At 37.7% G+C, this 18,268-nt stretch overlaps 1 protein-coding gene across 3 annotated transcripts in view; it reads left to right on the forward strand.

Annotated features, from left to right (window-relative positions):
• Window positions 1-17,779, forward strand: part of LOC121368321 — a 57,446-nt gene extending 39,667 nt beyond the window's left edge. Inside the window, exons 14-22 of one of the 3 annotated variants that reach the window (XR_005957503.1) lie at window positions 2,198-2,265; window positions 5,206-5,390; window positions 6,295-6,351; window positions 7,169-7,229; window positions 8,509-8,637; window positions 11,337-11,432; window positions 12,479-12,555; window positions 12,946-13,023; window positions 17,031-17,094. Coding sequence is in view for 2 of the 3 variants with exons in the window: in XM_041493002.1 (XP_041348936.1) it covers window positions 2,198-2,265; window positions 5,206-5,390; window positions 6,295-6,351; window positions 7,169-7,229; window positions 8,509-8,637; window positions 11,337-11,432; window positions 12,946-13,023; window positions 17,031-17,134 (778 nt within the window). In the remaining variant the exon portion in view is untranslated. Of the gene's footprint in view, window positions 1-2,197; window positions 2,266-5,205; window positions 5,391-6,294; window positions 6,352-7,168; window positions 7,230-8,508; window positions 8,638-11,336; window positions 11,433-12,478; window positions 12,902-12,945; window positions 13,024-17,030 lie in introns of those variants that run through there. The other 2 variants (XM_041493002.1, XM_041493003.1) reach the window with 2 other exon arrangements.
• The last annotated feature ends 489 nt before the right edge of the window (window positions 17,780-18,268 follow it).

Below are 18,268 nucleotides of genomic sequence, written 5' to 3' on the forward strand. Positions count from 1 at the left end.
CAAGGCTGATAGATTTTGATGCCATCTGTTTGTTCATCTGTTCATCCATCAGTCCCACATCTAGTTTTCAGCACATTTTTTTTCGTAGTGCCTCAAGATATTGAGTTGAAATTTTGTAGAATTATACAGATCATGCATTTTCATTTCATTTCAACTTATTTTCGTGCTTATATCCACTTAAGGTTCAAGCATGCTATCCTGGACACACACCTCAGCTATCTAGGCTGTCTGTCCAGGACAGTGGGTTAGTTGTTAATTGTTAGTGGTTAGGGAGAGAGAAGAAAGTGTAGTGGCCTTACACCTAGGCATTGAGTCATTCAAACTCCCTCTGGGTGGGAGCAGGTACTGGGCTGCGAACCCTGTACCTACCAGCCTTATGTCCAATGGCTTAATCACGATGCCACCAAGGCTGGTTATACAGATCAAGTTCGACTTGAATTAGGATTTGCCCCTTTTTGATAGAGTTATTGCCCTTAAACTTAGGATATACGGAAACTTAGTAGGTGCAGCAGGAGATATGTATTCGTTTAGCAGTAATCTCACAAATCCTCTTTTTCATGATTTCACGCATTTGAATGCATTCTCCCTCTTAATCCGTTTATTGAATTTTTATTATGACTGCCAAATTAATTACTACAATTATATATTTTTTAATGATTTTTTTTTAAATGGCAGGGAATATTTATAAAAACTAATAACAGAAAATAACAGGATTCTTTTAGACCTCACCTGAATAATTCGGCCAGTAAATTCTCAGCATGATACACGTGCTAAACATTTAATATGTGATTATGGGATTTCTCATTTAGCATTTGACAATCTTCATTGTATTCAGTCTAAATCAAGGTTCGAACATGCTTGAAAAGGCCCTAAATTTGAAGGGTTGCCCTAAAAAGTCCCTATTTTGATGATCTAGCCCTAAAAAGCCCTATATTTTACGGGCAAGGTCACAAAATACCCTAAATTGGGCCATATAAGCCTGAAATTGATAGACATTTTTCTTCTTTCGGAAACATTAAATAAATTGCCAAAAATACATCAGTATCTACTTTCATTTGTTGATCTCTGTGCTCGCTTGAACGTTGGTGTGTAAACAATGCCGAAATGATATCAACAATTCATTCGTAAAACATCATCAATGTTCGATATTGTTCATAGAAGGATTCATTCATAACTTTAGTGGAGCGCTTGATTGGTCATTCTAAAAATGAAACATGTTTCTAAAATACTAATCAAGAGTCTTAATCTCAGTGCAAACTAAATAAAATAGAATATTCTAAAATTATCTGAACTGAATCAGACATTTATGTCTATGTGGATTCTACGTATTTATGTTTATGGAAATGTGTAGGACAGTTCTCTGTCAATTCCTACGGCCCACTCAAACACTCCCATTATTTTGTTGAGTTCGAAGGTCATTGCAAATGGTGGACAGCAAAGTTTTAGTCTTTGACCGTTTTGAATTTCCTAACACTTGTCGACTCATCAAAATGGGTGAATGTGTGTTTAACAACAGATGGCAGACATATTACATGTGGGTAATAAAGTCGGAACACAAACACAGTGTGTATTGTAAATGTTGTAAGAAACTTATAGATCGTGGAAAGATGGGCGAGGGTACATTAAAGTTGCATGAAAGAAGTGAAAAAACATAAAACTAATTATCACCCAAATGTTGTGCAACAGTCTTTTGTTAACTTTACCATACCAACACCTCCCCATACAATACTTCCTGTTGGCTCTTCTATCCCATCAACTAGTAAAAGCGTTCAAGATTATGTACGAAAAAATTATGTTTTGAAATCAGAAATTTTATGGACAATCCAAACAATTGTTACACACAACTTTTACAAATCAAATGAAATAACAGGGAAAAAAATGATATTTCCAAATAGCAACATTGCAGACAAACTCCAATGTGGGGAGCAGAAAACTGTGTATCTAGCTGTTATGAAATTGCAGAACATTTAAACTTCTTGTTATTACAGGACATAAAGGCTACTTTATAGTCCTCTTTGATGAAAGTTAGAATAAAAAATCTCAAACCTTCAAATCATTGCCTCATCTCTTTCTAGTTACGTTTGAAATGGTTTGACATGGTTCTAGCTTGTTATTCTTGTTATGGTATATTGAATGGTACTTACTCGAAATTGATTTTCTTTGACTTGTTTTGATTAATTTAATTTGTTTTGAACAGGGGCCCCTGGAGCACATTCACGACAATCACCTGTGACCAAGAAGGCAGCTCAGATCCACAAGATCCAGGTTTGGTTTCGTATTTCACTATTACATGAACCCATTTTATCCTGCAAACACTTTTTCTATTGTTCTCACTGGGTGCAAATTAAAAGGGGACAGCTGCTCAACCCCTCTCCCCTTGAAGAAAAACAAGGAAAAACAAACCCACGAAAAAACCAACAGAAAAGCCAAATATTTTTTTTTAAAGTTTGTGGAAGACCTACCCCTTATTTTGTCACTAGGTATCTGGTACAAAAAAGGTGGTACGATGTACAGCCTGAAGCATCTTTTATTTTATTGAAGCAGAGATATTGTCAGTCTAACATTCACCAGCATTCACTTTAGTGAACCAATCAAAGTTTTAATATTATTTCAATAAAGATTTCAATATTTTTTAAGTGATCCCCTCATGTGGGATGACATTTTTCATTTTTTTAAATTTCTATCTTTTTCAAAATGAATTGATCACATTGATATCGCTAGCCGATAAAAGTAGTTTCATTTTTGTAAAGTCGGTGTATATATTATTTAGAACCCAAAATAAATTCTTTTAATGTGAACATTACCACTTCCATTAGTAGTGTAACCGGTGATATCCCTAACAAGATAAAAAGTTTCTAATATTTTATTAGGAATTTCTGAATAAACAAATGACAGTAAGTAAAAATCATCAGTTACAACCAATTAGATCTGTAATTGAGGTCAAAATATCTGACGAAAGTCAGCTGTGGACACAAAAGACAGAAAGACTGTTCTGGTCACGTAATACATTTGGTACCATATACATATTTGTTCAATCGGAGATTGCCGAAACTATATTTAACAAAATGTTTTCATTGCTCAAATAAAATATAAACTGTATTGTGTCTATTAAACATACAAATTACAAATGTTAAATTACCTAATGGTAACTGTCATAAGGTTTTTGTCAGTTGCTTTTTCGTACACACCACAGTAAGACCTCCACGAGTCCAAAATATTGGACTTGAGTACTCGAGGGTCAAACTCGACCCGGACCTGAGTACCCGATATTTACACTAGATGATAATGAGACTAAGGAATAAAGTTAAATAGTATTATGCATCTTAATTCTGGCGCTGAACATGGATTCCAAATCATATCATTGTATTGTATTCCACACATTCCACTTTTGTTTCCCTTCACGTCTCATAGCCCTGTAATGTAATCGGCGGCAAGCATGTGGGAAAATGATATAAAAACGGAATTAAATGAGAGTGCTCTTCCTTGCACGGGTACTCGAGTCTTGTGAACAGACTCGAGTCTTGCTAGACTCAGCCGGTGCCTGAGTACTCGTGGAGAGCCTACACCACAACTTGTTTTCTTTGATGTCCAATGTGCAGACTCGTCAATTGTTTTCAGTGTGTACAAAAAATTTGCATTTTGAAATAGCGGAGCTGGGTGCCGTAAAATATCGTAAGATGCGGAAAAATAAAGAGGGGCACAGATAAATAAAGGGGGCGGCAAATTACGAAAGCAGAGCGGCAATAAGCAAGAGCAGCCTTTGCCACTTAAATGGAGCAGCAAGAACACTGACAACATTAATAAAATACACAACTTCAATAAATGATCAAAGCATCTGCTGACTTTTACATATATATATATAGATATATATATAGATATATATATATATATATATATATATATATATATATATATATATATATATATATATATATATATAAGAAGACTATTCAATTATAAATAGCATTTCTGGATGTACAGGAGAGGATTTTTTAAACATGGTTTTGCGACAAATGGTTGCCTGCCCTCAACAAAAGGTCAGGAAGCACCGTTTATTGGAAGTTCGATACCCGGTAACAATTGATTTGATAGGCGGCAAAAAATCACCACCTGCCACCTATTAATGACATCCCTGAGCATACCTATTAACTATATCACCACCTGCCACCTATTAATGACATCCCTGAGCATGCCTATTAACTATATCACCACCTGCCACCTATTAATGACATCCCTGAGCATGCCTATTAACTATATCACCACCTGCCACCTATTAATGACATCCCTGAGCATGCCTATTAACTATATCACCACCTGCCACCTATTAATGACATCCCTGAGCATGCCTATTAACTATATCACCACCTGCCACCTATTAATGACATCCCTGAGCATGCCTATTAACTATATCACCACCTGCCACCTATTAATGACATCCCTGAGCATGCCTATTAACTATATCACCACCTGCCACCTATTAATGACATCCCTGAGCATGCCTATTAACTATATCACCACCTGCCACCTATTAATGACATCCCTGAGCATGCCTATTAACTATATCACCACCTGCCACCTATTAATGACATCCCTGAGCATGCCTATTAACTATATCACCACCTGCCACCTATTAATGACATCCCTGAGCATGCCTATTAACTATATCACCACCTGCCACCTATTAATGACATCCCTGAGCATGCCTATTAACTATATCACCACCTGCCACCTATTAATGACATCCCTGAGCATGCCTATTAACTATATCACCACCTGCCACCTATTAATGACATCCCTGAGCATACCTATTAACTATATCACCAGCACCATCATCTTTGTCAAAGGGGGCGAGACATAGCCCAATGGTACAGCGCTCGATCGATGCGAGGTCGGTGTGGGATCGATCCCCGTCGGTGGGCCCATTGGGCTATTTCTCGTTCCAGCCAGTGCACCACGACTGGTATATCAAAGGCCATGGTATGTACTACCCTGTCTGTGGGATGAAGCATATAAAAGATCCCTTGCTGCTAATCGAAAAGAGTAGTCCGTGAAGTGACGACAGCGGGTTTCCTCTCTCAATATTTGTGTGGTCCTTAACCATATGTCTGACGCCATATAACCGTAAATACAATGTGTTGAGTGCATCGTTAAATAAAACATTTCTTTCTTTCTTTGTCAAAGATATCATTTTATCTTGTTTTGCAGGTGTTCCCCAGACGTTCTGTGGTTTTGAAATGCAAGCCCAGTTTTTGCGTCTTTACATCCAGGACAACCATGGCGGCAGCTGTATCTGTTTCCAGGGGATACAGCTGCACGGAGCGCAGTGTGCACTGTTCACACTGTTGGAGAAGTGTGGACTGTCTCAGTACTCACGGATGTTGGCTAAAAAGGTACAAATTCAAATACATACAGTCGAACCTACCTAAGAGGCTGCACCTATGTTACATGGCCACCTTTTCTCTCCTGATTCATTTCCAGTATTAATTACTGACCCGTATTAAGAATCCACCTAATTTGGTTAGAGACCAATTATATTGGATCCCCAAATTGTTGAAATACCTGTGTTAAGCCCACGCAGTAATGTTACTAGGATCCAGTCATTACAAATCTCCATTGTGAATCGGTTAACCGTCTGACTACTGGATTAATTTTTAGATGAAAACAAGTTTGAGGGGGAACAAATTTGTAACTTTTTCTCACATATTTTCACTTAAAATGTTTTTAATACATAAAAATAATGTTCATATGCGAATTTGTTACCTGCAGTCAAGGCAATGCAGAGTCGAATGGACATTGGACAAAATAGTGGTTGATTCCATGAATCTCTATCTAGTGCCTCTAAACATCACACTAACAAAACTTTGACACCAATAAAGCCATGATACACTAACGAATCCATGACATATTAAATATTTCTGAATAGATGGTATGCGAACCTTACATCTTTTTCACCTTCAGTGTCAAAAGACTGTCTTAAAAAGAAACTGCATGATTTTCCCTTTTTTATATAACATTTTTATATTTTATATTTGTATTTTTGTATTTTATGGGGTTTTAAAAAAATATTTTATGTTTGTATTTTTATATATTATGTTTGTATTTTTATATGTTATGTTTGTATTTTTATATTTTATGTTTGTATTTTTGTATTTTATATGTTATGTTTGTATTTTTATATGTTATGTTTGTATTTTTATATGTTATGTTTGTATTTTATATGTTATGTTTGTATTTTTATATGTTATGTTTGTATTTTTATATGTTATGTTTGTATTTTATATGTTATGTTTGCAGGGCTTTAATACCATACAGTCTCTGCTAAATCTAAAAGATGAAGATATTGGAGACATGGTAGGTCCATACCACCATTTTATTTCAACTTATGTTTGTGCTTACAGGTATATGTGCACACACCTCAGCTATCTGGGCTGTCTGTCCAGGACAGTGTCTTACTTATTAGTGGTTAGTGAGAGAGAAGATGGTGTAGTGGTCTTACACCTACCCACTGAGTTGTTAAAACTTGCTTTTGAGTCGATACCAGACAGCGAAACAGTACTTACCAGCCTTATGTCCGATGGCTTAATCACGACACCACCAAGGCCGGTCCACACCGCTGTGTAAACTTCGAGAAGTTGTTCTGATTTAGGTCGAGATGTAGCCCAGTAGTAAAAACGCTCGCTCGATGCACGGTTAGTTTTGGATCGATCTGTGAGGTGGTGCATATAAAAGATCCCTTGTTGTTAATCGAAAAGAGTGGCGACAGCGGGTTTCCTCCCTCAATATCTGTGGGGTCCTTAACCATAGTCTGATGCCATATAACCGTAAATATAATGTGTTGAGTGCGTCGTTAAATAAAACATTTCCTTCCTTGTTCTCAGATTTCAACAAGACTGATATGTCAGTTTCTCATGCTGCCTTACTTGTGATTGTCAAAATATCCAGGCTCATATATTTACATGTATGTGGAGTATAAATCAGCATATTTTTAATTTATGCCTTTTCGTTAACATAATTATTATTGCTTTACAGTATTTTAATGTATTTCTTCTTTTTGTTGCAAATTTAATTAAAGATAATGATTGTTCTCACAAAATAAAAATCAGCAGTTTTATTATTTTAATTCAAATAAATAACTATTCTTTCCCTTTTCTTTTCTTTTCAATTTCAGATTTTTGATCCAGTGGATTCAGCTATTTTATCTCAGAGAATTCTACAAATGCGACGGGAAGGTATGTACAGTGTTCGAAATAAGCACTTGTTCGTTTGTCTCGACAAGTGAAAATCTATTTGGGCAAGCGAAAAATGTGCCTTGGTGATTGTCCAGTTGACAAGTGCAATTTTATTTTTAGCAATCACAAAAATCATCCTGATACTTGAATAAAATGAACCATTTATTTGGACAAGTGAACATATTGGCGGACAAGTAGATTTCTAGATTTTTTTGTCCAGTGGACTAGTTAAAAATTCTGCTTATTTCTGTCACTGATATATGAAAAATGTTTGATAAAAATGTGGAGTATTTTGATAAAATTGATGAAAAGCTGAACTATTAACCTGGGCCCGTAGTTTCAAAGCTATCTTAGCACAGCGGTATCGTACTCTATGATGAAAAGCTGAACTATTAACCTGGGCCCGTAGTTTCAAAGCTATCTTATCACAGCGGTATCGTACTCTATGAGGGGCGAGACTTAGCCCAGTGGTAAAGTATTCGTTTGATGCGCATTCAGTCTGGGATCGATCCCCATTGGGATAGTTCTCGTTACAGCCAGTGCACCACAACTAGTATATCAAGGCCGTGGTATGTGCTATCCTGTCTGTGAAATGGTGCAGATAAAACATTCCTTGCTTACTAATGAAAACATTGTAGCAGGTTTTCTCTAAGATTGTCAAAATTACCAAATGTTTGACATCCATTAGCCGATGATTAATAAATCAATGTGCTCTAGTGGTGTTGTTAAACAAAACAAACAAACAATATCATAGTCTATGACAGTTAGTGTCGTGATGTCATAGCCTAGTACGGTTTTACGATATCGTAGTGCTAAGACAGCTTTGAATATCTGTAGCCCATATTTTAGCTGTGGTAGAGTTTCTGTTGGAGGTCACATGATCCGTCCCCAATAGTGGATGTGTTAGCTTGATTTCCCATTCCAACCATTATTCTGGGACTGCATGGTAGGCTGTCCTGTTCTGTATGGGGCATAGTTTATTTAAAGGAAATATGAAAGGAATATTTAAGGACACATCAGTGAAAGGAATATTTAAGGACACATCAGTGAAAGGAATATTTAAGGACACATCAGTGAAAGGAATATTTAAGGACACATCAGTGAAAGGAATATTTAAGGACACATCAGTATATTTTAAACTGAAAGCCATAAGTAGACTGTATCTCTTGATATTGTCAAATGAATGCATCATTTATTGTTGTCACATTTTGTTTATTTTTATTGAACTTTTCTTTGATGGCTTTTTTATTATTATTTTTTTTTTTCTTCGTATTTTAAGAATTCCCACTAACATCTCTGGAGTGGCTAAGAGAACCTGTGTCACGGTCATTTGCTGGTGACCTTCTCCCAGACTTCAGTGTACAGTCTAATGCAGGAGCGTGTGATGATGTCGAGCTTTTTATTGAAGGTTGTCGTAGTAGTTGTATTAATCATAGTAGCAGCAGTACTTGTAGTAGCAGTAGTTATAGTAGGAAGTGTAGTTGTATTAGTTGTAGAAATAGCATATGTAGTTGCTATAGTTGTAATAGTAGTTGTAGCAGTAATAATAGCTGCTGGGTTTTTTTTTATCAAATGTCATAATTGTGTTGATCACAGTAGCAATAGTTGTAATAATACTTGTAGCACTAGTAGATGTAGTTGTTATATCATAGTAGTGGTAGATGTTGTTGTACATGTAGTAGTAGTAGTAGTAAGTAGCAGCAGCAGCAGTAGTAGTAGCAGTAGCAGCAGCAGCAGCAGTAGTAGCTGTTGCCATTGTCATTATTGTACAGTGACAAAAATTATCACAAGATAATCTTAATGACCCAGTCAGCAATGGGATAAATAATTTAACATGAATAATTTAAATGGATGAAAATAACTGTCTAGACGTATTATATACTACTCAAAAGAATTTAAGGGTCAGACGATATTTTCGACATTATTTTCTGAATGTCAATTATATTAGCTAGACCATAATGTCATGCATGGTATTGTTCCATTTTGACGAAAGTGGGTCTAAGCAACCCATAAATGAATTAAAATCCACTGTCATTGACACTGTCGACTAGTTCTAATGGCGAAAACATGCTTACATTTGCACATAAATTAGGGCGAAAGCGAAAGGTCTGCTAAGTGCCCATAACTTGCTTTTTCACAAAGCGCTTCATTTGCACGCTTTGCATGTGTATTCCATGTTCCCAATGCTGAATTTCCGTATAATTGGAGCTTGCGTTCGTGTACGGTGCACACTCCAAATTCGACAATGGTACGACGTCAACTGACTATCGAAGATCGAGGAAGGGCTATTGCTTGGCTTCAGGATGGCAATACGCAAAGAAATGTTGCTCTGAGACTTGGTGTCAGTCAGAGTGTAGTTGGCCGACTGTGGCAACGGTACCAAGCAACGAATTCTGTTCGAAATCGTCCACGTTCGGGAAGACCCCGAAGCACTACAAATAGAGAGGACCGCTACATCACCAATATGGCTCTATGTCAACGCACAACCACTGCACGCTGATTACGTGATAATCTGCGGACTGCGACTGGAACTCGAGTGTCTGATCAAACCATACGCAATCGTCTGAGAGCCAATAATCTACGCTGCCGTCGCCAGGCTGTTTGACCACCACTCCTACCACGTCACAGAACGGCCAGACGTCACTGGTGCACACTTCATCTGCGGTGGCAACGTGTTCAGTGGGGTCGAGTGATGTTCACTGATAAGTCCAGGTTTAGTCTCCAGTTCAACGACGGTCGGGTTCGTGTCTACAGACGTCCTGGGGAGCTGACGTTAACGTTAGACAACGTCACCGGTTCGGTGGTGGCAGCGTCATGGTGTGGGGCGGCATCTTTATCCACCACAGGACACCCCTCTATGTGGTGGATGGCAATCTGAATGGAATCAGCTATCTGAATGAGATTATCCGGCCGTTGGTTCTCCCAGGCCTTCAGCAGATTGGCGGCGGGGCAGTTCTGCAGGATGACAATGCCAGACCCACCGCGCCAGGGTGGTAACGGACTTTCTCAGACAACAAGGTATCGCCAGGATGGATTGGCCAGCATATTCGCCTGACTTGGCCCCAATAGAGTACGCCTGGGATGAATTAGGCAGGAGAGTTCGGGATAACCATGCCCCTCCGGCCAACCTTCATGATTTGGGTCAACTTCTTATGGCAGAGTGGAAGTCCATTCCCCAAGAGTTCTTCAGACGTCTGATCAACAGCATGAGGCAACGATGTGTCGAGTGTATTCGCGCCAGGGTTGGATTCACACACTATTAAACGAATGTTCTAATGTGTAAAATCCATGTTTGACAACCTTCAACTTTGACAGCATGTCATGTGACTTTCTTGTATACAGTGACGTTTATTTGTGGGGTTTTGTAAATATGGAACAATAAATTAAATTTTTGGTGTAGTTTACATCATCAATCTAATACACTCTGAAACTTATTTGGTTATAAATTTTTGACCCTTAAATTCTTTTGAGTAGTATATATTTATCACAGATCTAATCCTTAAGAACATAAAATATTTAAATCAAAGCCTATTTAACAAATGATTTACCTATCAATGAAATAAATTATTCTTTACAGGGGCATCTTATCATCTTTCTTCTTTCTTCAACTTATTTTCGTGCTTATATCCATAGGACATAAGCCCGGTACCGGTTCACACCCAGAGCGAGTTTTAATGGCTCAATGGGAAGGTGTAAGACCAATACACCCTCTTCTCTCTCACTAATCACTAACAACTAACTCACTGTCCTGGGCCCACAGCCCAGATAGCTGAAGTGTGTGCCCAGGACAGTGAGTTAGTTGTTAGTGATTAGTGAGAGAGAAGAGGGTGTATTGGTCTTACACCTTCCCATTGAGCCATTAAAACTCGCTCTGGGTGTGAACCGGTACCGGGCTTATGTCCTATGGCTTAACCATGACACCACCAAGGCCAGTACTATTTTATCATCACATTCGGTCCTAAAATCAAGGGGAGATAACTGGCATGTAAACAAACTAAGTTGAATAACTATGTTATGTTCACTTTGAAATGATAAATGAGTGAAAATGATCAAGAGATTTCATTGAATGGTTGTCACTGTTTGGACTGTATTCATTCTGATCTACAGGAGCTGAATTTAGTGGCACCCCAATAGTCAGACTAGCTCCACTGTTTGAAGAGGAAGGATCGGTGGCCATATTTTCCGATATTCGAATAAAAACAGGTAATCGTTAGATAAACTTCTTTAGTTTGGTTAAAATATATGACATACTAGGTAAAAAAAAATTATATTCTTAGTATTTTTAATTTCTTGATTTACTCTAAAAAAAAGCATGAAAAGGAGAATAATCATTCCTGCTGACATGAGTAGCTCAGTGGTGAAGCACCTGCCTGTCATGCGATGGGTTGAAGGATCAATCCCTCTTAATGGCACAGTCAGTTATTGCCCATTGCAGCCATTGTATTTATTTAAACAAATTATTCTGTATTGTCCTCTCTGTGAGAAATGGACGTAGCCCAGTGGTAAAGCATTCGTTTGATGTGCGGTCGGTCTGGGATCGATCCCCGTCGGTGAGCCCATTGGGCTATTTCTCGCTCCAGCCAGTGCACCACGACTGGTATATCAAAGGCTGTGGTATGTGTTATCCTGTTTGTGGGATGGTGCATATAAAAGATCCCTTGCTGCTAATCGAAAAGAGTAGCCCATGAAGTGGTGACAGCAGGTTTCCTCTCTCAATATCGGTGTGGTCCTTAACCATATGTCCGAGGCCATATAACCATAAATAATGTGATGAGTGCATATTTAAATAAAACATTTCCTTCTTTCCTGTGAGAAAGTGTTTTCTAGAATATTTTAGTCTTATGCGGAGCTGACCAGTGTACAGGGCTTGAAATAGCAAGTAAAATAAGACCAGCTGTTAATTTTTTTTAAATAGCCTGCTCTGGTGCATTGGCTGGAACGAAAAATTGCCCAGACTGATCCTATACTGACCACGCATCAGGCTTTACTATTGGGTTGCTGGAAGTAAGCTAGATGGGGTTGAGGGGAGGGTTTGAGAAAAATTAGGACCTCTGAGATGTATTATTGAGCATTATGGAATTAAAATATAACAGAATCATTGAGCTAAATAAATAGCAAATTAGATAATCCTATATATGTCTATCTCTTTGGAAAATGACCTGCGATTTTTGGGTGGTTTTAGCCAGGGAATTTTTATTTCATCTGCTAGGTCTAAAAATGGACTGCTTTTCACTTTTCGCTTTTTGCAGGCTGGTATTTCAAGCCCTGACTTGATCTTTCAAACACGAAACCTGTGTGACAGTTGTTATTAATAGCCACTGACTTGGTAAGCAAGTGGGGGAGCAGCGATGTTTTTTGTATATTTATACATGTATTTATTTATATATATCTATATATATATATATATCTGTGTGTGTGTGTGTGCACCCCACTTTTTGGCACCTTCCTACGCCCGTGATAGCCATTGATTCTGCACAGAGTTTAGGGCACATCAAGTTGTATATAATTGATGTGGCTTTTTGTTTTTCTTCACATTTTGCCTTTACTAGTTGTCTTCCAATGCAAGTTTTGTGTTTTCCATATTATGCATTTTTATTATATTCTTAAACTCTTGTCAACATATAGCTTCTTTTTTAAATTCACTAACCTATTTTTTTTTACCTGCTTTGACATTTTAGTAACTATTTAAATTTAAATAATCTTTTTATTTTTCTAGTTGGCCAGTTTTGTATTCGACTGAGAAACACATCGCAGCCAAAAATCAGTATTGAATCTCCTCAGATGATAGAAATTCGTAAGTAATCATTGACAGTTGTTTATCAGATATTCCGAAATCATTAATTACACAAGGGAATTATTTTGTTGGTTGGTGGGCTTTTCCTCCTGATGTACATTGTAGACATTCACATAATCAGTGAAAGTTTGTTACTGTAGAATGCCACTTTATAAAAATGTTATCATACAGTCATTATGCTATTACATAATAGTACAACACAAGCTGGTAGTGCACTTGTGTTTGTTTTATAACATAGCCTGACCTCGCACTCGTACACAGCCATCCTCCTCCTAAAATAGATCTCATTGTGTGGAGGATTCCTCTCCCATTATCGGTGTGGTCCTTAACCATATGTCTGACGCCATATAACCATAAATAAACTGTTGAGTGTATCATTAAATTAAAACATTCCTTCCATCCTTCCTTCCTTCCTTCCTGAAATAGGTCTTTCCACACACAACTCAGATGGCTGATCTGCCAGTAGGTCGGTGGTTTCAGCTTCCTGTCATGTGACAGTGACATCAGCTTCCTGTCATGTGACAGTGACATCAGCTTCCTGTCATGTGACAGTGAATTCAGCTTCCTGTCATGTGACAGTGACATCAGCTTCCTGTCATGTGACAGTGGCATCAGCTTCCTGTCATGTGACAGTGGCATCAGCTTCCTGTCATGTGACAGTGGCATCAGCTTCCTGTCATGTGACAGTGGCATCAGCTTCCTGTCATGTGACAGTGGCATCAGCATACTGTCATGTGACAGTGGCATCAGCATACTGTCATGTAACAGTGAATTCAGCTTCCTGTCATGTGACAGTGACATCAGCTTCCTGTCATGTGACAGTGACTTCAGCTTCCTGTCATGTGACAGTGACACCAGCTTCCCATAGGCATATGGGCTCCCAATTGTGTAGGGTGGCAGGCTGGCTTTTGCCCAAATTAAATGAAAATGCCCAAATCTGCATAAAAACATTTATTCATATTAGCATTACTACCAAACAGCTATATAGGGTTGCAAATATATCACTACACATTTTCACATGGATTACAACTAATTTTGAGAGTAAAATGATGGTAAAAAGGTCTCAGGTTAGCACATTTTTCTCGAATATCTGTATAATTTTTTCCAAATTTGAGGTTTTGCTCCAGCAATATGGGGCAGTTGCCCATAACCCTCACCCTGCCCCGTCTTGTATGCTTATGTAGCTTCCTATCATGTGACTGTGACTTCAGCTTCTTTCTCTTTGCTTTTCTCGGCCTCGGTGGCGTCGTGGTTAGGCCATCGGTCTACAGGCTGGTAGGTACTGGGTTCGGATCCCAGTCAAGGCATGGGATTTTTAATCCAGATACCGACTCCAAACCCTGAGTGAGTGCTCCACAAGGCTCAATCCAGGTGAAAACCCCCTTCGGTCAAAACCCCCTCGGTCAAAAAACCCTCGGTCAAAACCCCCTCCAGTCAAAAACCCCTGCAATAAATAGTCAGACGGTCAAAACCCCCTCTTATTATTATTGTTTGGTATTTATAGTGGTAAAGTTGGTATAATATTTACATAGATGAATAATTGTTTTAATCTCTTTTGAATAATTATCTGAAATATATTTATTTATGTTGTTATTTAGTGTATGTTACACTACATAGACTTTAGGCTTTCAGTGAAGCTACTCATAGACTTAGAATTGTAGTTTTTACAAAATGTTTGATCTTAGAGATAGATGTAATTGGGAAGCCTAGGAAAACTACTTATATAATATAATAGTATAATGAAAGAACTTGATAGTAATTTGCAATATAAGGAAAGAACATGATAGTAATTAGCAACAACAACAACAACAACAGCTTGATCTTGGCTAGCTGCTGCAGGGATTAATGTAATTGGGAAGCCTTGAGAAATCCTTTAAATAATATAATGAAAGAATTTGATAGTAATTAGCAATCTCTGTTACTTATGTGATCTTAGCTATTGAAGGGATCTTAGCTATTGATGGGATTAATGATTGAGCAGTTATTTTTGAACATGAAAGTCGAGTACATGCAGCAAATGTCACATGGGATGCTACAAGAAAATGGTTAGAGTCTGGTCTATTAATCATTCATTCTGTGAACAACCATGGAAGTGATACATTTTCAGAGGATTAGTCTACTATGGTGTGCTGTCTAGGCCTAGAAGTAATTTTGTGGACAAAATAATTTTGTCTTAAAAAAAATGAGTCGTAAACGAGGTCCGCTCCCCGAGATTTTCAAGCCCAAGAAGAAGTGTGTACGTCCAGCTCAGGATGAAGCTGACACACAAGATGGGGATCTGTCGTCTGTGGACATGAACAGTATGCCCAATGACACCCTGGCTGCTCTGCTGTACATGAAGAAACTGTTTCCTATGGAGAAGTTTGATGACCGAATTCCTCCCATTGTGCTGAAGCACCAGCTTTATAGCATTGTGAAAAACAGAACAATTGTCGACAAACAAATTAATGATCTGAAAGAGAGTGGTGAGATCAAGGTGATAAAGCTGGGAGCTGAGCCCAATGAACTGAGTATTGTGTTTTCCCGCGACTACGAGGTGCACGTGGACAGTGTAATGAGAGACGTAGGCGTCCATAAACACATTATAGAAAAGTTTTTATCAAGAGTAGTCAAAAATTGTCGTGATGTATGTCTTGACAGGGAAACTTTGATGAAGGACTATCGCTTTAAGGATGAGGAAGTTACACAGTTGGTGAGAGCATCGGTGCTGACAGTTCGAGATGTGGGCAGTTGGTGGCTCGCCATCCCTAACGCGGGAATCTTCATTAAAAACTTTGTGCGGGGACGTAAGGCAATGCTGATGATGATTAAAAAGAGTAAATACAGAGAGGTGCTACAGAAGAATCTGGAACAAAGACGCTGGCCGAAGATGGCCAAGTTGGGAGTCATGTACCATATACACGATGTGATAGGAGCAGATCTGGTGGAGAACATTCAGACAACTTCTGGAAAGTTACTCAGACTTAAAGAATGATAGAAAAATGCAAGTAACAGTTGACAAGAAATGAAGTTATAAAGTTTTTCAATGCATTTATGACATTAAGACAACTTTACAAAAGACAGATTAGTTTTGTAAAGCTATTTGTGGCATTATTACACCTTTTCCAGATTAATTTGTGGCATTAAAGCTAGATTGTACAAACAGATTTATCAAATGAATTTATGACATTATTTATATTACAGCGACTACCTGTTTATATTTTGTGTATGTGTGTTTCAGTATTTATGTATGTACCGTTTGTATGGCTGAATAAATGTATTAAGTGATACAAAATCACAAGGGTGGTCAAAAGCTTCTGCATGAAGGATATATGTATACCAAAAAGAACAAGTCTAAGTCTACAGTGCGATGGGAATGCTCTGCAATGCAATCAAATGTTATAATATGCAAGTGTGAATAAATATTTTGGGTATTAATTATTTTGTCATTTCTTATAATTATTTCCTAAATAAGGGGGTTTTGACTGGAGGGGGTTTTGACTGAGGGGGTTTTGACCGAGGGGGTTTTGACCGGAGGGGGTTTTGACCGGTCACCCAATGGGTAGGTGTAAACCACTTGCACTGACCATTGATCCATAACTGGTTCAACAAAGGCCATGGTTTGTGCTATCCTTCCTGTGGGAAGCGCAAATAAAAGATCCCTTGCTGCTAATCGGAAAGAGTAGCCCATGTAGTGGCAACAGCGGGTTTCCTCTCAAAATCTGTGTGGTCCTTAACCATATGTCTGACGCCATATAACCATAAATAAAATGTGTTGAGTGCATCGTTAAATAAAACATTTCTTTCTTTCATTGCTGTTCTGGTTCATGTGTAAAATGATGGCGGTCAGCTTTTATCCACTTCCCATGTTATAAATGTTACAAGTAGAATACCGTACAGATTTTCATTAATTACCGTAATTGAATGTTCCTTGGTATCTGAGTGCAGGTGAACGTTTGCAATATCTTTTATTGTAAGAAATGATTTTCTTATGTACCGAAGTGATGATGTTTTGTGTTTAATTTTAGGTCCTGCAAAAATAGGAAGTGCTGACTTGGACGCAGCGTTTGACGAGATCCAGGGCATGCTGAGTGACATGAAGTCCTCCCTCGACACAAAGCCTCACAAGTGACCTGATCTGAGGGTTTCTCCTCGTGTGTACTTGTCAGCAACGCTTTGAAACAATCTGTTCCATTTGCTGTTGAGTGTTGTGTTGACTCTTGAACTCTGCCCCGCACCCCACCTAAAGATGGTCCACGATCAATAATGATTCATTTCTTCACTGAATGATAAATGAGGAGTCCATGGGAAACATTATCTATAGTCCGTCCCACATGGAACGCCTTTTTCATACTATGGAATTTACTACAAGTTATTTATTTCTGAGCCAATTGATTTGTAAACTGCACACAAAAATTGTATTTTTTATTATTATTTTTATTTCCAAAGCACTTTTACCATCTTCTTAGTCAAACCAAACAGAAATTATTTTTAAGAATTTTTTTTTTTATAGAATGATGGGACAGACTATAAGTCAATTTTAGTTTTGAAAAATATTGATTTTTAAAGGTTGACTCCTGACCAAATGTGTCCACATTCATTGCACATAAAGGATACTGTATAGTTTATTGCTGTTGGATATTATTGACGTTATACATCAAATAATGTTTTTGTTGGTTTTAATTTTTTTTAAATAATATTATGGGAACATATTAAAATTATTTTTTGATGACATTGATCATTATTCCTTAAAGGCATACTGTCACGGATTTAAGGACCTTATTTCTCTAATAATGGATAATAACTAAAAATTACATTAAGTGTTGGAAACCAAATCTAGCTATTGCATCACCTTAACTGAACCATGATGGAGTGAAATCCATGTCAACCCTCTCGGCAATTTTAGTTTTTGAATTATGGACCATTGCCATAATTCAATTATTTTTACAAAATGTCATTAATAAATGGAGTATGGTGGTTATGAAGACGGTTGAATAAAGTACATTTAGGGACTAATCAAATTATTTTTGTTCAAGTAATACTTTGTTAGACCATTAAATAGGTCAGTGGTCTGTGACAATATGCCTTTAAAAGTGAATATGTTTTTTCAATAATGAACACTAGCAGAATGAATTTTATCCCTGTAGAACAGCATAACAATTTAACCCGCTTTACAAATATACAATGAAACTGTGCTGTCGATAGAACAGTGAAAAAAAACCATTTCTCCAAATTGTGACTTCAGTTGTTTTTCCTGTGGTATTTT

The sequence above is a fragment of the Gigantopelta aegis genome, chromosome 3 (genome assembly GCF_016097555.1).
Source record: "Gigantopelta aegis isolate Gae_Host chromosome 3, Gae_host_genome, whole genome shotgun sequence".
Classification (NCBI taxonomy): Eukaryota; Metazoa; Mollusca; class Gastropoda; order Neomphalida; family Peltospiridae; genus Gigantopelta; species Gigantopelta aegis.